The 20,575-nt window shown below is 38.8% G+C and overlaps 1 protein-coding gene across 1 annotated transcript; it reads left to right on the top strand.

The window, feature by feature from the left end:
- Positions 1–1,054: 1,054 nt before the first annotated feature.
- Positions 1,055–19,464, top strand: LOC116309610 (glutathione hydrolase 5 proenzyme-like). The gene is made up of 12 exons (XM_039620643.1): positions 1,055–1,541; positions 2,331–2,458; positions 2,533–2,628; positions 14,064–14,241; positions 14,330–14,490; positions 14,719–14,865; positions 14,998–15,128; positions 15,966–16,141; positions 16,308–16,399; positions 17,400–17,506; positions 17,677–17,787; positions 17,869–19,464. Exons 1-12 carry the CDS (start codon positions 1,240–1,242, stop codon positions 18,004–18,006), a joined length of 1,767 nt encoding a protein of 588 aa, XP_039476577.1. The 5' UTR covers positions 1,055–1,239; the 3' UTR covers positions 18,007–19,464.
- Positions 19,465–20,575: the final 1,111 nt, after the last annotated feature.

A 20,575-nucleotide genomic window follows, 5' to 3' on the forward strand; every position in this document is an offset into this window, starting at 1 on the left:
TTCATTAGTAGTGGAAATAATTTCTGGTACGCATTACAGAAATGTAGCAGTGACAATAATATTGTATGCTGTAATCGTACTGGACAATTAGTGATACAAGACAACTGTTTTATCCAGTGAATAAAAGTATATGTTTTTGTCAATGTACCGTGGTAATAACAGAAGCGAAACGCAATATTGTGTCAGGACAATTCACTATTTATGCACAATAAATAAAGTAGCATAGCGCGACCATTTCTGTTCAGCGCCAGACTTGCTTGTAATCTATATCACCAATTATGTTAAGAAAAATGACATATTAACTACTATAAAACACTGACCTTTGTGGGAATGCTTGGAGCAGACTAACATGTGAGCTGGAGTGTTCTGAGACGTTATATTTGGTATATCCAGACCATCCGTCGGCTCTTACTTCGGAAACATGGCTTAAAAAATTTCTCTTCAACGACGTAATCCGATAAAAAAAAACGATCTCTTTACCCGTTGGCTTCCCGTGGCTGTCATGCGACCGGCTATTGCAGTTATTAATACAACAGCTTCTTGCCATTTTTTGTGTTTCTTTTTATCGCTGTGTAACTGAGTTCAATTGAAAGCCTGCGTGTGCTAGTAACTCTTGCCTCAAGTTCCCAGAATCCTTTGCGGTTTCACCCCGAATGACGTCACATTTTCAATCTCTATCCTGGTGGGCCGGTCTCCAGTCAAAATGCCCGGGCCGATTTTTTGTCCCAGTCCAGCCCTGCATATAAATATGATATGTTGTTAAAGAAAACAAACATTTTAAAATACAAACACTTTGAATGTAATTGACTCAAACATCTTAGTTTCAACAAATGCTTTCAAAGGTTCTTCATGATGGTTGTGTTGACAAATTTGTCCAAATTTGAAGCTAACAAAATACATTTAAGCTAAAGAAAGTTCTCATATGTTTCATCCCTGGTGGGATCACACACGAGGAGGAAAAGGCTGAGGTCCACCCAGTGTTTTGCAGAGATGAGCAAAAAACATCAGCGCTACCGGACCCCTCTTTGTGTGGCGTGGTAAGAGAGAGAGAAGCAGCGTCAAATGAGGTAGCAGCTACCTCTGCTTACCAATGAACACGTCTGCGCCACGCTGCGTCTATCAGTACCCACACAGCGGAAATATGTGCGCAACACGTAGCTGTGCTGTCTGGGGAATCAACAAGCGGTAAACTTTAAGAGGAAGGGAACTACTGACTGTTTGGCAGAGAAGAAAACAGCAATGTCTGAGTCAGACGAGGAGTGTTGTACTTTCCGCACCAGCAAGAACACTGAGGGGGGAAATACGTCTCCTAATAGCCCCAAGGGGGCTACGGTGACACTACGTTGCTTCTCTTGTCCCGAAAAATGCTCCCCAAACGGTCGCTTCATCTGTTGGATCTGTTGTTGTTTTTTTGCAGGTTGTCTAATAGTTGGTGTTATTTGGTTAGTGGTATGGTCGACGGACGACGACGAGGACCCTAATTGCCTTTTCTCACAAGCTGCAGTGGCCGCAGACTCCGTGAGTTGTTCGGAGATTGGACGGTGAGTAACATTTTAAACTTCTGACACATTTTTTTTTCACATTACACATACGATTATGCACTGATCCAAATGCAAACGCTAAAAAATCTCCAAGAACTGCGAACAGCTTTTTCTCATGCAGGGTTAAATTCAGTTAATGTAAACCTTGTATTCTTCAGTCTTATTTTACCTCTTTTTGCTACAACGTTTGCTGTTTTTTATCAGTTTATTTGTTTGAAACAGTATGTAACCATTTTACTTCTATTTTTTTTATCTGCCAACACAATGCTACTGTCTTTTCTGCTTCTCTGGATGCAAACTCTAACTTTCCCGCTAATGTACAAATCTTTGGTTCAAAATAAAGTTGTTCCTCCTTATTCACCTAAATTCAGAGCAAGTTTAATGCAGTTACCCAAACCTAACACAGGATTAAATCCACAGAGCACTGCTTTCACTTTTAAATTGTTGTTTATATTGCTTTTCTACTGAAACTGACCACTCAGACTGCGTAGTTCCATCAGAGAGCTCTGTGATCAGCTTCACAATCTCTCCAGTTATATCAAACCCTATGCAAAAAATCTTGGTGTGATTTTTGACATATTTAACTTAGTGGTTAAATATTGAAATGAGGCATTTTCTTTCTGTAAAAGATGGTGAAATTGTAATTCATGCTCTCATTTCCTCCCACTTGGACAATTGCAACTGACCTTAAAGTGGTCTCAGACAGCCCTCTCTGCCCGATTTAAAATTAAATTCATTGTGCACACATGATAACAATAACATTAAAGTGATAATAGTGAACTCTTTCAGGGACATTCTTCAGAAAGGTGGCTCTGCAGTAGATGCTGCCATTGCTGCGCTGCTGTGCACCTCCGTCATCAACCCACAGTGCATGGGGATCGGAGGCGGGGTCATATTCACTGTGATGGACAGATCCGGTAACAAGACAACCTCACTCCTCTTAGCTCAGCTCTGCTGTGGATTAATGTAATAATATGTCATCTTTTCAAAGGTAAAGTGAAAATCATCACCTCCAGAGAGACTGTCCCCAGCAATGTGACCTCTGACCTGCTTAAGTTGTGTCATAACAGCACAGAGTGGACGCAAGGTGGGCTGTTTTTCTGCCATAATGCTAATATTTATAATGTTTTATTCTAATCTGCTCTTGGACTCACCTTTATGACACAGCTCATTTATTTGGTACAGGTGACTGCTAATGCACACTGTGAGTCATTCCTCATTCAGCTTTCCTCAAAAAAGCAAAACTGGGATAATAAAAAAGAAAAGAGAAAAGATAAAGCAAACCACTACAGAGGGTTTGGCTGTCAGGTGATATTAAAGACAATGAGTCTGTGTCATATATGACACTATCAGAATAATCTAGCATAAACACCATGAAACACATGCTCCTTAGTTTCAGAAACAACCAGAGAGATTGAAGTAGTCAGATTTTTCTTCCAACTGGTCTTAACAGGTCTTTCTCCAAATGATACACAAGATGTAACACAAAAGTTTTAAAGGCGTAGTCAGTTATCTGTAGAGGTATATTTTAAATTCTGCACCTTAGTCTGCAAGTCAAACTCAAGATATGAAGGATCATGCCTACGTCTTATCACCCGAGATAGGGTTCTTGTCATCAATGAAGAGAAGGAAAGAGACAGCATGATTGGTGTCTCGTTAAAATGTCATCCTCCTCCTCACCTCTAACCTCATCTACTGAACTAAGGTCAGGACTCTAACACACTAAAGAGTACACAACCATTCTTATTTAATTATTGAAGCAGACTGGACATGGAGCGCTCCCAACTGCAGGCAGTTAACAATGACAGCTGGTTATAAGCTAACATTATAGCAGGCTTGAGTTTCCTAGAAAATCATATTTTTCTTATGATAAAAAAGTTCAATTACATTCTAATTTTGTATGACAATTTATTAAAGTTCAGGATATCCTAAACAACTCACATCAGTATCATTATTGCATGGATGTGAGTTTCACTGAGACTGACACACACAGACACACACTTGAACTAGGACAAAAAAATTGGACAAAAGAACAAAACACTAAAGACAGGACTCTCAGGTAAGACAGAGACAGACTGGACACAAAGAAAACATCATCAAACTCAAAAGCACAAGAAAATAATACAGTCAGCAACAAAAACCTAAATTATCTTATACCTCTTCAAAGAAATATATAACAAGACCAGAGAAATTCAAATACTGGGTCACATTTTTGTTTGCCAAAGGATTCTAGCTGCTCTACAGTCCTGGGTCCTTTTTGTCATATCTTTCATTTCATGATGCACTCGGTGTTTTTTCTTGGTCAAAAGTTTAAACTACAGGCAGGCCATTTTAACACCCAGGTACTTCTTCTGTGACGCCATGCTATTGTAATAGTTGCAGTATGCGGTTTAGCGTGGTCTTGCTGATGTCAACTTGATGGGAGCATAAGTTGCTCTAAGACCTGTGTACACCTTTCAGCACTGATGGTGCATTGCCAGATGTGCAAGCAGCCAATTATATAGGCAGCAAAGTAATTACATACCTTCAAAGGTTTTGAATTGAGTGTTGATAACAAGCTGCAGAAACAGCAGCACTTAACAAAGTTAAAGCCCTTTACTCTTTAGCCCAGAATGCAGGATCCACATTTTCTAAAAAAAAATGGATTTTTCCGACATTAGAACAGTTTTCCACTTTGCCTCAGTCCTTGTTGAATGAGCTTTGACCCAGAGAACACAGCTGCATTTCTTGATCATGTTCATATATGGCTTTCTTTTTTGCGTGATAGACAATTTAAATTTGTGGATGGCACACTGAGCCATGAAAAACTAAGTACGTGCTTACTGTTGTGGCTCAGGGGGCGTTATGTTTAAAATGCAACACCGCCACCTAGGGGAATTTCCAATATTAAAATGCCTTTATTAAATGCAAAAGACAAAAAAGGATTAAAAAGCAATTGCAGCCCAGAGAACAATGAAAGTTGACTGGGGCACAGCCAACTCTAATAGACTCTAATCAATACTGCAGAGAATGTCCACACATAAAATCTGGTACACAAAGGGTACACAGTATCCAACCTCTTTAGGTAGTGGGCAGGTGCATTTAAAAAAAAAAAAAAAAAAAAAAAAAAGCAGGTCACCAAAATCCATTAAAGGTAAAAAAGTTGCATGTGTTTTCTCACTTGGAGGGAGAAACAGGATTGATTTCTAAAAAAGAAACTTAGTTTTAGTTTTAACTTTGACACAAGCCTTTGAATTTGAGTTTTAAATGACAAATTCTGATCTATAATGATCCCTAGATACTTGTAAGATGTGACCATTTCAATTTCAGTTCCTTGAATTGTTTTAATCTTAGGATGCATAGCTAACAACTCTTTGCCATTTGAGAATAACACAAACTTGTATTTCTATGGATTTAACACCAACTTAAGTTGGGTTAAATGGGACTGAACAACATTAAAGGCAGACTGCAGAAATTGCAGGGTTTGTGCTACTGAAAGGGATGAACAATACATAATTGTATCATCTGCATAAAGATGAAATGCAGCATTTGACAAATTATCACAAAGGTTGTTTATGTAAAGAGAAAATACCCTAATATGGGGAGCCCTGTGGAACTCCTTTGGATACTGGGAGAAAAGAGGAAGTTTGCAGTCCATTGAATCAATGATGTCATTAACCACTTTAATAGCAGCAGTTAGTGTGCTGTGTTATTTTCTGAATCCTGACTGATTTTGGAAAGAACTGAATTTTTGTCAAAAAAGTCTTTCAGTTGTTCACTAATGAACAGCTAAACTCTGAATCTAGAACTTTTGCTAGAACACACAATTTAGATATAGGCCTGTAGTTATTAACATCTGAAGGATCACTTCTTTTCAGCTTAGGCAGATTTTTGTATTACAGGGATCTCACTTTTCGAGAGGCTAAGATTAAAAATGTAAGTTAGTGGTTCTGCTATAAAATCTGCAGCCAACTTAAGAAAATAAGGATCAAGTTGATCTGGTCCTGCAGATGTATTTAGATCCAACAGATTTAAAGCCCTGTGGGCCTCAAAAACATTTAGTGGAGAAAAACTGAAGGGTTGGACCACAGATTACAATTTGAGTGGTTGCAGAGAGAGCCTCCTGTTGATTAAGCTGTTTTAAATCGATATAAAGATTCAAATAGAGATCCTGAAGAAGGAAAAAGCTCATTAAAGCAATTTAGAATATCACATTTCTCCATTAAAGTGCAGGAGTCTTTTATGACAAAGGCTGATATCTCATTTGCAGTTATGTCTCCATAAGAATTTAAGATTTTATTATTTTCCAGAATTTTTTAGGATCGTTAAAATGTTTAGTAGTTTTTGAAAGATAGAATTCTGATTTGGCCTTTTTAATTAAGGAAGGACGGTTTCTGAGCTGTCTAAAAATCAGCCAATCCGCTTTAGATTTGTTTTTTCTGGCCTTAGCCCAGGCAGCATCCCTTTTTTTGAGTAGACTGGAGAGCTGAGGAGAAAACCAAGGGTTGTTTCTGCATTTTACTCTAAATTTGCGCATGGGGGCATGTTTATTTATAATTTTGATAAAAGTGGCATAAAAATAGTTCAATACTAGCTCAACATCAGTTATCAGGTAGATTCTATTCCAGTTATAGTCCCATAAATCATGAAAGAAAGCTTGCTCATAGAAATGCTCAAAATCCTATTTAAAAACTATTTGTGGCCTTGATTTTGGGAGCTTCAATTGTCTGACTACAGCTACCACACAGTGGTGACTGATATCATTTGTGAAAACCCCAGTGTGAGAATATTTATACGGCATGTTAGTTAAAAATAAATCAGTAAGTGATGACTTTTCTAGGCATTTAAGATTTGGACGAGTTGTGCTGTAAATTAGTTGTGTGAGATTATATGAATCACACATGGATCTAAAACTGTCTGAAGCAGAAGACAACCAGTCCCAGTTGAAATCTCCAGCCAGCACAATTTCATTAAAATCTAAGGCTATGTCCACACGTACACGGGTATTTTTGAAAACTGAGATTTTCCGTTTTCGTTTTAAAAACTAATCCCGTCCACACGTAAAGGCAGAAATGAAGGAAAACGCTGCTAGGAACATGCCAAAGCAGCAGGTGGCGCTATATTCCTAATCGTGTAGAAATGTTGGCCAATCAGAAGTCTAGAAGCCTCGGTGGGAAATAGTAAACAAAGCTGGGGCATAGAAGCAGAACCGAGTCGTATGTGTGGAGGGACAGTAACTGTGTGTGTATATGTAAGCATTTAAACCATTGACTGTAGAAAACATGGACGACGCCACAGCTCCCCAAAAATGAAGCCAAAACGTCTCTATCGCCCCCTGGTGTCTGGCTGCAGTATAGGTCATAAACCCCGCCTCCTCCATGTTAGCGGATGGGACTGGGGTCAAAAGAAAATAAATTTATTCTCCTGAGATAATTTTTTTCCAAAGATTCTTTCTTTTGTTATCAATAGTTCTAATCATGCTGATTGATGTCCAAGGGGTCTCCTTTCCCATAAGTTTGATTCTAATTCCTACAGCGGTGATGTTAAATTGGGGTGAAACGTCATCATAGCAGCTTTGACTGGCAGCTGCAGTCACGGAGAAACTTGCATATCTCTGTTCGGGAATAGCAGATGGAGCGTAGGCTCTGAGAGGCGGGCCAGCGTTTACGCTACGAAAACACGACCGACTGTTTTAACCGGACAGCCTGAGGTGTTCTTCAATAAACTGGACTACCCGACAGAAGGACCCGAGGCCCCGCTGCACTTTTTCGGTAAGTTAAACGTGTTTGTAAGTTAATCCGTAACTACCGTCCTTAGCTAGCTCCTGAGACCTAGCTAGCTAAGATGAGCACTCGGCTATCGGGGTTCGTTTAGCTAATCTGTGCAGGTGAATGAACTTACTAAAGAAATCAAGAGAAACGTTCCGGGCTAATCAGTCACTAATTACTGTTTCTGTACTTTTATTACAAGTATTATACTGTAAAAGCAACAGGCTGCACGCTGCTTCAGCTCCTGTGGAGAACTGAATATCAAATATATGCAAACAACAGCATGTTTTCAGTGTCTTGCCACATCTGTAAAGACAGTAACATCTTTTTTTTTAAAGCGTGTACTTCAGCAACTCCTCATTAATCAGGAACTATGGATTAAAGTACTGTAGTGTACTGTAATACTGAAAAAATGTAAGAACTGTAAGAACTTCAGATCCTGAGTGTGTGAGGACAGAAGAATCAGCTTTATTTCAATTTTGAGGGATAAAATTTATATTTGAGTTTGATGGTTCTGTTCTCTTTGTGATTACAGGGGCTGCCCTCAGATTCAGACCTCAGCACCACCCAGTGACAGCAGACAGATCATCCAACATGTTCACATGTTAACTGCAAAATGAACTGATGAAAACAGTCCAAAGATTAAAGTACCACATGTGCTGTAGTGAGAGCTGCAGCTTTATTGATAAAGTTAAAGACAAAAAAACAAAAGGATTAATCACTCATGTAACTGTGTCACTATATATCAGCATTAACAGGACCTCAGTTTGGTGTTTCACAAAGCTGCTGATGTCAGACCTGCACAGCTTCAGTTTTAAACACTTGATGTACTCAGCTGCATGAAGAGCATATGAGATTTTCTCTGACACAATTAAATAAAACCTGATGAAGGTCAAAGGTCGTCACTTGTATGTTGAACTACAAACTTATCATCTGGAATTCTTTCACAGTTTTTTGCAGATAATGGTCGTGTCCAAATTCATGGGCTGCATCCTCCTGAGGCCGCATTTGTAGACCGATTACGTCACAGCGACGCGCCGAAGGCTGTCCAAATTCATAGGCTGCTCCGAATGCAGCCGACAAATGGGTCCTCATTTTCTCCGAATTTGAGGATGGGTCTGATGTATCCTTCTTTGCCCACCATATCCCAGAATTCATAGCGCGGCCCAGCCAAACTCTAGTTTCCGGTAATGGCGGCCGGTACTACGTTTTAATATTACTCTTATTAATTTTTCTGGGTCACAAAATAAACTTTTAACATATTTTCAGGCGAGAAAGTAGCTGTGTAAACATCAAATATCTGCTCGGTTGATCAAGATATCGCATATTTGGAAAAGTGCTTCGACATTTTCGAAGACGCCTGCTACCCACCAGCTCGATAGCGAGCCGGGAGCTCGAGGGTCACTGAAGCCGCCGAGAACGGCACAACTCCCGGCACGTCATTTTCAGATCACCGCGGACTTTCGCTACTCAGGTTAAACGTAGTATATAAGTACCTGAGACAACCTAAAAATGTTATTGTTGGGCTTTTTCAGTGTTTTGTTTGTTCGTGAGTAAATCGGCTTGGCTGAGATTAAAGATATTAGATTAGATTAGATAAAATAAAACTTTATTTATCCCCCGAGTGGGTTCCTCCTTGGTTTTTATACAGCTGACTAAACGTCAAACAGAAAACTGATTAAACAGAAGTGTGAGACGGTCGAGAATTTACGCCAGTGTCCCGTTATATTTTACATAGCAAGGAACAGACGGCTGAGTTTATTAAACTCCACCGAGACAGCGGTGACGTTAATCAGAAGGCTAGACCGTCCAATTTCACTGCCGTTTACTTCCGGCCTACCCGACCGTCTGAGGACCCGGCCCACGTAGACCGCGAAGGCCGGGTCCTCAGGAGGATGCAGCCCATGAATTTGGACACGACTAATATGTTATTTACCATAAAGTGATTCAGAGTAATTCATACCAGAGTAACCAGAGAGGATCATATATTTTTAAATGTATAACTTTCTACAGGACTGAATACAATATCTTTATGTAAAAGCTTGGAGCCTCTGGGGAGTATCCGAGTATTTATGACATTACACAAACCAAAGGTCTCATCACAGTGTTCATGAAATGCTGGGTTTATCCATCTCCTGGATCGGGCCTACGGAGGAGTGCTGAAGATTTCCCTGGGAGGGAGCTGCTGGTGAAGATCGTGGGGCGTTTATCAATATGCGTACTTGTGCGTACTTGCGTTCTCGTGTACTCGTGATACGTCATCAGTCGGAGACCAAGTACTGTTCAATTGGCACGCATCACGCCGAGAACGCGAAAAAGTCCCGGATGTGTTCTCGATCCGCCCATTTTATCGAGCATGCATCGGTGTATACTTGGGACAGCTATATATCCCAGAATGCATTTCGTCCAAAACTCAACAGCGGACTCCCGGCACATCGTCCCCTCCCCTCGCGGACTTCTCACTACTCAGGTTAAAGAAACCCCAGCAGCTGTCTATAGTATTGAGTGTCCACTAGAATAGAAATAAAAGCGTTCTAACATCTCACCTGCTTGTTTTTATTAAGGTATGTACACGTATGTACATGTACACTATTTTTATTAATAGAGGTTTCACTACTGAGGTTAAAAATGATATATAAGTCACTTAGATCACTTCTAAATGTTAATGTTTGGTTTATTTCAGTGTTTTATTTGTTCCTGAGTAAACCGGTTTGGCTGTGATTAAAGGTAAGCTTCATAACATGTTACTCACAGTTAAATTAGGAGGGGCGGCAGTAAAAACTCCGGACCTGTGACATCATCACGTACGCAGGTGTTCCGACTGTACAAATCACGAGTCCGTGCTCGCGTGCCCGAGAATTGAGAAACGGCCCACGAGTCCGTGCTCGCGTTCTCGGCGGGTGCGTACTCCCGTGCGTTCTCGGCGATGCGTACTCACCGAGCACGCGATGCGTACTCGCGTGCCAGGCATTGATAAACGGCCCATGAGTCCTGCTTGATCAATGCGATGAGCTTCAGTCTTCCTGGTGTTTCTTAAATGAAGGCCGTTTCTCAATTCTCAAGTACGCGAGTACGTACTCGCCGAGAACGCACGGGAGTACGTACCCGCCGAGAACGCGAGCACAGACTCGCGATATGTACAATTGGAACACCTGCGTACGTGATGATGTCACAGGTCCAGAGTTTTTACTGCCGTCCCCTCCTAATTTAACTGTGAGTAACATGTTATGAAGCTTAACTTTAATCACAGCCAAACCGGTTTACTCATGAACAAATAAAACACTGAAATAAACCAAACATTAACATTTAGAATTGATCTAAGTGACTTGTATATCATTCTTAACCTCAGTAGTGAAACCTCTATAAATAAAAATAGTGTACATGTACATACGTGTACATACCTTAATAAAAACAAGCAGGTGAGATGTTACAACGCTTTTATTTTTATTTTAGTGGACACCCAATACTATGGACAGCTGCTGGGGTTTCTTTAACCTGAGTAGTGAGAAGACCGCGAGCGGGGGGGGGTTGAAAACGATGTGCCGGGAGTCCGCTGTTGAGTTTTGGATGAAATGCATTCTGGGATATTTAGCTGTACCAAGTCCACACCGATGCATGCTCGATAAAACGGGCAGAGCGAGAACACATCCGGGACTTTTTCGCGTTCTCGGCTTGATGCGTACTTCGAATTGGAACAGTACTTGGTCTCTGACTGATGACGTATCACGAGTACACGAGAACGCAAGTACGCACAAGTACGCATATTGAGAAACGCCCGAAGTCTCTCTCAGTCGGTCAACAGTACATCTGGCACAGGACAGCTGTGATGAAAGAAAAGGAAGAAGTTTCTCCAAACCTCTGGACCCAGGAAACCCAGCTTGGTCCTGATGGTCTCCCTCACTAGTTTCTCTCCAGGGTGAATGTAGCTGTTGATATAATATGGACTCTATTATTAAATGAAAAGAACAAATTAGACTACACTACTGAAACGTTCTGCTGATGTTTTTAAAGTTTCCATGTTACCAGGCTGTAGAGGGCTCTGAAGATTTAAACAGTTTTAGATCCATGACACTCACAGTCTTATGTTAAAATCTCAAAGGACAGCATTATATTTTTGATATTAACAGTAACTCTGGGCTTCTGTAGAGTGAGCAGATGATCTCATTGCTGTCTAAAAATGGATAAAAACAAACATAAGAAGTGCTGAATCCTTCAATAACACAGACTATTAGAGTAGCAGGTGTGTAGCATCGCTAACTAGGTAGCAACAAGTCTCCAACACAGTGCGTATGCTAGCGGCTAATCTAGCTAACGAATTAACAACAAAGTGATTTTAAAACTATAAGATGATAAGATGTGCGTCTTTTTTTATAACAGTGACATGGTTGTATTTACCTTAATTAAGTCGTCAGTCGCGGTAAACCAGCAAAAAAAACTCGAGCAGCCGGGCTACAAAGTGTAGGGGGGCGTGTTTGCGGTCATGTCCAGCGGGTGTGTGGGCGGGAGCGTTACACAGTCGCTCCACCTCAAGTCACTACTGCGCAGACTCTGGCTCCAAATTTGCAAAATGGCAGCTTCCACAAGCGGGATATTTTGGCTTCATTTTTGCACAATGGTAAGAGGCGGAGTCGCGTCGTCCATGTTTTCTACAGTCAATGATTTAAACACTGCAGAGAGGACAATTAACAGTAACAGTATTGTAGAAATTCATTTCACTGAAACAACAATGGGGCGCACACTGTGACGTCAAAAAAGGCGCACACCTTTGACGCAGCATTTTTTTCTCCGTTTTTCTCGTCCACACGTAAATGCAAAAACTGAGTTTTAGAAAATATCCACCCTGGCCAGGGTTTTTAGAAATCTCCGTTTTCAGTGACCGAAAACGCCGTTTACGTGTGGACGAAAGGTGCAAACGCATAGAAAAATCTGCGTTTTCAAAAATACCCGGGTACGTGTGGACATAGCCTAAAGTAGATAGTTTTTCACTAAGTGAAACTGAAGCTTCACTACTAGCCGAGGGGGGTTTATAACAGCCCACAATGGTAATAAAATAGCCCTTTAAAAGTTAGAGCTTGAGGGCAAGAAGTTCAAACTGTTTACAAATAGATACTGATGATTGGACAGTAACATGGAATTTGTTTTTTACATAAATTGCAACACCGCCACCCTTTCAGGGGCGGTCACAACGGAAAAGATTATAGCCCGTTGTCTTTCTCAGTAACCGATTTTGTAAGCCAGGTTTCTGATAATGTAATCCAAATTTTCACGAAATCAAGTTTGGGAAGAATACTTCTGACATTTAAATGAGTGATACCAAGACCCGTTCGAACTTTAAAATCACAAGCAGTACTCAAGCATTTGCAATGTGGACCAGGATTAGGTTGTACATTTCCAGATAAAAGAAGCAGAAGAACAATAAAACATTTTCTTTTCACAGATTTTTTTTGTAGTTTAACAGACTGATTTCTCTTACCACTCAATCTCTTTGGGGGGTGAGAGAATTGGGAAATAAACCAGTGATATGGAATAAATAAATCAGATGGAATGAGATCTCTGCTGATGATCACATTTGAGAAGCTTCTAAAAGATGTAAAATCCCACCTTGTTCCCTTTGAGAGGAGTAAGAAGTATGATTGCCCTTGTTCTGCAGACTGTTCCTGCACCTCATGTAGACAAAACGCTGTAAATAAAATCAATAAAGGAAAAAAGGCTACTGAGGATAACATGCTGACTGACAGGAAAAAGAAAAAGGTAGACCCAGTAGACCTGTGGTAGAGCCTGGTTGTGGCCCGCTGGCTGGACCTGCTAGCAGTAAAAGATATAATCGTCGCATTAAACAGCTTCTAAGAGCAAGATCAGTTTCTGAATGGGCTGTTCAACAATAGAAAGCTTGCCAGAATGCTGTCCCATCTTTCCCATTTTCTGGTCTTCAATTAATGTTAATTCCTCCCCCAGACGAATCTTAACTTGCCTCACAAGTCCATCTTTATCAGTCATTGTTTCTAATTTGGCTAATCTCCACTCATTCCCTGGCAGATTATCTGTCTGTGGAGGTGAAGCTTAAGTGGGGCCAGAGACACAGACTGTGGATGCACATGACCCTGTCTCTTATGTTCCTGTCAGCAGAGTACAAATGACCTTCCTGCATCACTCCCTGATTGTCTATAGTGTGTTGATTTTGAAGGGAAGCTGCAGATCCATATGTAGAATGATCATAGTCTCTGTTAAGAAGCATATTTTGACAGCATTTGAGTATGGGATGGACAGCAATAAGAACTGGGAGTAATTACTGGAGCAGTTCACTTGTGGCAGACATTAAAAAAATAAAGAAAATAGACATTAGAATATGTGTAAGAAAGATGGATCAAGGAAAGAAAGGGGGCTACAGGCACCATTTATGTATATGGTCCAGAGTTCTGTGCTACACTCCTGCACAAAGGCTGCATAAACAGTAAGAAAAGTAAGTATAAGATATGCTAAATGCTTCTTTAAGCCAGAAATAGTATAAATATGTAATATAGTGAAATAAACTTAAAATAACTGTAGGATGCAAAATGTTATCTCTAACATAATCAGTTACAAACAGAAACATATTTAAAAATTACAGTGTTTCCCTCTGAAATGGAGCAGAATAGAATAGAGTATTTACAAAGCAACAATTTATAACAAATGTCATCTCAGATCATTAAAGGTCAGGACCTTACAGTTTACTCAAAACACGAGCAAATGTATGTGTGACTTTCCAGCACTGACTGTCCATTATCTATCTAACCAGATAGCAGATGGATTGGGGTTCCTGGGGAAATTCGAGGTTATGAAGCGGCACACCGGCTTTATGGGAAGTTACCGTGGGCCGACCTCTTTCAGCCAACCATCAAATTAGCCAGAGAAGGATTCCCCATTCCTCACTACCAAGGTCAATACATCCAACGCATTAATAATACGTCAATACGGTATGAAATACACCCACAATGTGATTTCATAAATACGAAGAGCAAACAATGAATGTTTTAGCTTTATTTCACTGTCTTTGTCGTTTAGGAAGTTATATTTAGATAAAAATAAGAACCTGCTTAAGACTGGTGATACTGTGAAATTTGAGAAACTGGCTGACACTTTGGAGATGATCGCAAACGAGGGACCAGATGTGTTTTACAACGGAACAATAGCGAAGAATTTAACCAGTGACATACAGAACGAAGGTATTATCAGATAGGATTCTTCCTGAGATCGTTTTTGACTGATTTCTATGTCTGCCAGGCACAATGATCTAATTACAAATTAAAAAATCTATTGCTTTTGGAAAACTCTAACATGATCCCTCACAGGCTACACTGTGAGCTGTCTCAATCCATTCAAAGTCTTGATTATGAAATGTGTTGTGTTCATTTTTGCTCAGCAGAATCTTTTGTTTCACTGTTTTTGCTCAGGAGGAAACCTCACAATGAAGGACTTGGAATTGTATGAAGCTAATGTGACTGATGCGTGGAATATTTCTTTGGGAGAGTATCAAATGTACTTCCCTCCGCCCCCTGCAGGAGGAGCCATCCTCAGCTTCATCCTCAACATCATGAAAGGTTCCTGATTGTTGCTTATAGCATGTAGAGTTTGTTTTATATGAGAAAATGATCCTTTTCAATCTTTACAAATGTGATACACTAAGAATGGATGTTTTAAATAAAAGAAATAACAATTATTTATATTTTCAGGATACAGAATGAATTCAGAACCTAAGACGACTGATGAAAAGATTTTGTTTTATCACCGTTACATTGAAGCTTTAAAAATTGCCAATGAATTAAAGACAAATATTAGTGATCCAAACTTCAGCTCAGATGAAGTAAGTATCTCAAAATCCTACAGATTTGCACCTGCTTTGTTGCATATAGTATGATTCTATTTAAGTGACTAAACGATTAAAGTAACAATACCACATCACAAAACACAAAACAAACCACCCCTCGCCTGCAGCTCATCCACAAACCACAGTCGGACTTTGGGTTAATTTGCTGAGGTGAGATTGTGACTTTGTGTTAACAAAGTGCTTTTACAGAGGTGTTCACCTTTGTTAATGATCAATCAAGGGCATTTGATTATCAGTACCTGGCTGCTACTTACAATTAAAGTTTTTATAGAAGCACTAAGGGTGTAGAGAACCAGTAGAGTGTTGTAAAAATTTCTTTGAGTCTCAGCTTTTCCAGTAACTCTGGATTTTCATTTCAGCATCATTCTGAGCAGTGATGTAACTTTTGAAACATATAATATATAAATACAATTTTTAAAAGGACATAAACCTAAATTGGCTATTTGTCTTTAATTTAGTATGTATTATTATCATTATTATTATTATTATTTTAGTATTTAAAAATAAGTATAATTTTGTGTAATGTGGTGTTTTCCGATGCTCTGTAGTTCACACAGACGACAAAGAATTTCAGAGAATATATCTTTGCCAGTCACATGTTGAGCTTGATCACTAACCAATATTATAACCTCTAGTATTAATTAATTAATTCATTCATTCATTCATCTTGCATCAGTGATGCATCAATGATCAAAATTCTGTTAACATTTGGCTGTAATTTGTTAATTTTCTTGACAGCAATGTATTTTCTGTAATGTGCTTATTTATTTAGTTTTATTAATTCATTTTATTAATTCTCTGTATTTCACACAGACGGCAAAGAAACTGACAGAGGATAGTTTTGCAGACAACAAACGAAGCGAGATCAGCAGCGACAAGACTCGTGATCCTGGCATCAACTTGTATCGGCACAGCATCGGCACCACACATGTATCTGTAGTGGCTGCAGATGGATCTGCTGTGTCTGTCACCAGCAGCATCAACGACGAGTCAGTACCTGCATCATTCTGTTTCACTGCTAGAAACCAGCTATCAGACCTTTTCTTTCTTGAAACTGAAGATTTAAGAGATTATGGAGGAACTTACTTTTAGACTATTTCTATACTACAAAGAGTGTCTTGGTGTTGTAGTTAATTTAATTTTTTTATTTTTAAGATTTGGCTCCAAGGTCCTCTCTCCAAGCACTGGAATCATTCTCAACAACCAGCTGTCTGACTTCTGTGGTAGAGCTAATAGCTTCTCTCCTGGTAAGAGATCAGTAGGATGCTTTTTACATTTATTATTTGTGAAATACAAGTAATCAGACGAGGAAGGCGGATTATTTCATAACTAATACCACAAAGAGTTTAATTTTTTTCCTGAAATTATTTTCCTGACAGGACATATTTCTTTAAGTAACTTCTAATAATGGCAAAATAGCACCATTGAGGAAATGAGAGGAGAAAATGGCATTTCATAATCCATTGTGATGCATCATGTTTTGTTGATCATTTCCATGATCAACAAAACTGCCAAACTGAAGCACATCATGTGAATTTGGAATAAAATTGCATTTCTGTTACATTCTGTTTAATACCATAGCCTGCTAAAATGTTTTGAATGTTGAAGAACAGGCACAGTTGAACACACTGATGTAATAAAATCTGTTTCCATGTGAACGTGTTGTTGTGTGAAGTTTTTCCTTCACACTGTCACCAAGTACTTCCTCATTAGGGGCTCATGTTATTGTTGGGGTTTTCTCTCTATTGAAGTGGTTTAACCTTATATTATAAATGTACTGTAGAATTTACTTGTTGTGTGTGCACTTTCATCATTTCTTGATAAGCATGGACGGATGCAATTCTAAATTTGTTTGTAGAGCACAGGTGTCAAACTCCAGGCTTTGAGGGCCGGTGTCCTGCAGATTTTAGATGTCCTTGATCCAACACAGCTGATTTAAATGGCTAAATTACCTCCTCAACATGTCTTGGAGATCTCCAGAAGCCTGGTAATGAACTAATCATTTGATTCAGGTGTGTTCACCCAGAGTCTTATCTAAAACCTGCAGGACACCGGCCCTCGAGGCCTGGAGTTTGACACCCCTGTTGTAGAGTATAAAGAAATTCAGGTATGAAAATACTGCATGAAAATACAGTAACTGATTTGTGTATGAAACATTTGTATGAATGATTTATGCACAAATATGTGTGTACAGATTGATTTCTGCTTTCTAGTTTTGTCATTCAAGGTCTTTGTTGTATTTCTCAGGGGAGCGGCCTCCCTCCAATATGGCCCCATCTGTGCTGAAGTCTCTGTCGAAGACGCTGGTGATTGGAGGGTCTGGTTCTGAAATGATTCCACCGGCAGTGGCCTCGGTATGTATGCATGGTAAACACAAAAGTGCCATTACATATTAAATAAAATAAATTGATGCAGACTGATGCCCGTCTTTGCTGTTTAAGCTTGCATCATAGTAACAAGATTCTTCACCCTAATTTATCCTGTAATCATCACTTTCTCATCTCATTTTTTTGTTCTCTTCAAGGCGCTCATGAACCACCTTTGGTTTGGAAAGAGCCTTAAGGAGGCAATTATTACTCCAGTTGTTCTTGTAGACTCTAAAAGTGAAGTAAAACTTGAATCCAAGCTTGAAAAGGTAATATTTTCAGTTTATTTAAATGAAACATTAATAAGTTCTATTTCTCTTCTTCCATCTGAGTCTTTCTCCTCTTTGCAGGATGTAGTTGATGGTCTTGAAGCTCTGGGACATAAAATAGCAAAATTCTACAACACAGTTAATGCTGTGGAAAAGGCGGGCAGCTGTATCTCTGCATGGTCTGATGAAAGGAAAAACGGCAAAGCAGCTGGTTACTGAGACCAAGAGTCAGTGATGTCAGTTATACAGCATGGTGTTAAGGTTATGGACACTGCTGTAGCTACAACACTGGTAAAGGGTTAGGGTTATTTTCGTCTGTTAACTGATAGTACATACATGCTTTACTCATGTGTCTTAAAAACGTTTGTAATATTGAGAACTTAATGCAACGATCAGATCATTTACATCCCAAATTTAATGCAAAATTGTGCAAAGATAGCAATGTAAAAACTAGAAATTTAACAAAAAATTTAACATTTTTAGGGAATGCTGTTGATATCCGCCTCAATTTTTTTACAGTCAATATGACCTTTTAAATATTTGTTCATTTTGGGTTTTGACTAAACAAGGAAACAGTTTTCAGGTCGAAAAGTTGAAGCCCATGTCTACTTTTCTTCAACCTGCATTCTTTCTAAACAGCAGGCCAGCAGGTTGAGACTGACTGCAAAAATTTTGTTTATAGTAAACAATTCATATTTTCAAGTCTCATCAAATTCATGTTTACTTTGCAAATTTTAGCCCAGTGGATAGTCCAGAAGGGAGACAGATAAAGTAGGGTACACTTTAGGGCAGACCTAAGTTATCTATCAATTGATTTGTGTTTAACACCCTCAAAATCACAACGAATTAGGAGTCCTACAACACCGGTGTAGTTACTGTTACAGGCATGTCAGCATCAACAAAGCTAGATCTCACAGACTGTTAGAGCTAAATAGAAAGGTCGGGTCAGTTTTTTATCTAAATATTAGAAGCCAGATTTAAATGCTTTTTATTATTATGTTTTTATATTTAGTTTGCATATTAAGATTTTCTGCTTCATTAGTTCATCCTGCTGTTGTTTTTCTGTTACAAAGTGTGGGTAATTCTGCTGATGTGCTCAGGGTAAAAGTTAATCTGACAAGCAGTTTTTGAGGCAACAGTTTTCTTTTTACCTCGGTATCTGTCTGAGCCCCTATCTGTTTATGCTCCAGAAAAAAACATGAGGTCCAGTTCAAGATTAATGCTATCGATCCCTCGGGCTAAACTCAACTCACTTGTGCTGATCGAGCCTTCTCTGTGGCAGGTCTCTGTGGCGGCACACTAGAGCCACTAATCTCAAAAATGTCTGACTTATAAAATATGATATATATATATATGTAGCAGTATGAGTTCATGAAGGAAGTTCCATAAAATAAAGTGAAATTGAAAATAAATCATAATCAACATAGTTTTAAATGTAAAAGAAAGTGTTTCTCTGGATTTGAATTGAAAAGAGATTATGTTACAATGAATGTTCATGTAAAAATGTGCTAAAGACAAATCTAACTGAAGTAGAATTACATAAACTGAATGAAGCATGACGTTAACTAGATAACTATAGTTTAAGTGATTTGATTGTTGTTTTGTGATTTTTACTATTTGATTTAGCTTTTGCTTTTCTTTTGCTAAATTCATTTAATAAAATTTCCTGCAATTAAAGTCTAAATTGTGGACATTCACTTTTTAACCTTTTGTGAAACAGTAAAGGTAGAAGTCTGATTGTCTGTGAAGGTTCTCAGGTCATCGTAGTCTAAGGAGCTTGGAAAGAAAAGCGTCTGGAATTCTTTACGTTTCTTGAAGATCCGAGAAGTTTCTTCAGTTCTAAGAGCAACTGGTGGAGAGTCCCAGATTTTATACCCTACTGCGAGTGTCCCTAAGAGGGTTGTGGATACTTTCTTTTGTTGAAGTGTAGATGGTCTTACTTGTAAAAGACATCATTTGGATTGGAACGTATGTTGCTCTAAAACCTGTATATACCTTTCAGCACTGAGAATAAACTTGTAGAAGTATTTCTGATCCCCTGCAGTGAGTTCTATGACATAATCATGCCTTATGCATCTTATGTACAGAGATTTCTCCAGAATCTTTAAATCTCTTGATATTACTATCTATTGTAAATAAAAAAGATTTTAAAGCCTTTACATTTTTACGATGAGAAATTGTATTCTGAAAATTTGTCACAATTTGTAGATGCAGTTTGTTGCAGATTGGTGATCCTCTGTCCACCTTTACCTCTGAGAAACTCTGCCTTTCTGAGACCCTTTCATCTGAGGTTGTATTTACCTGTTTTTTTTAAGACTATGTCCTGATGTGTACATGTACAGCCATAAGAAATATTGACTCCCTTTCCGTATTTAAGACAGCTCAGAATACATCTGTTTAAACCGGCTTATTCACTTTAATGCTGATTTTATCTGTTGTCAAACTCTGTTTTGTAATTTTAACTTATTTTATGTATTTTACGACTACTGTTCCTTTTATTAATTTTGTTTTTTGTAAGGTGACCTTGGGTTTCTGAAAGGCTCCCTCAAATAAAATGCATTATTATTATTATTACGACGTTCTAAGAATTACGTTTTCATATGACTGTATTTTTACCGTATTCAACATACTGACATTAAGGCCTACTTAAGGTAATATAATCTTAGTGTCATAGTTTCAAAAATACAAATAATTTTGGACTCTTATACTTTCACAATTGTCAAGATAATTGCATGATTTACAGTTTTTGTACTGTGCTCTAATGATCTGGTTTGACATTTGACACATA

Source organism: Oreochromis aureus, linkage group 12 (genome assembly GCF_013358895.1).
Source record: "Oreochromis aureus strain Israel breed Guangdong linkage group 12, ZZ_aureus, whole genome shotgun sequence".
Lineage (NCBI taxonomy): Eukaryota > Metazoa > Chordata > Actinopteri > Cichliformes > Cichlidae > Oreochromis > Oreochromis aureus.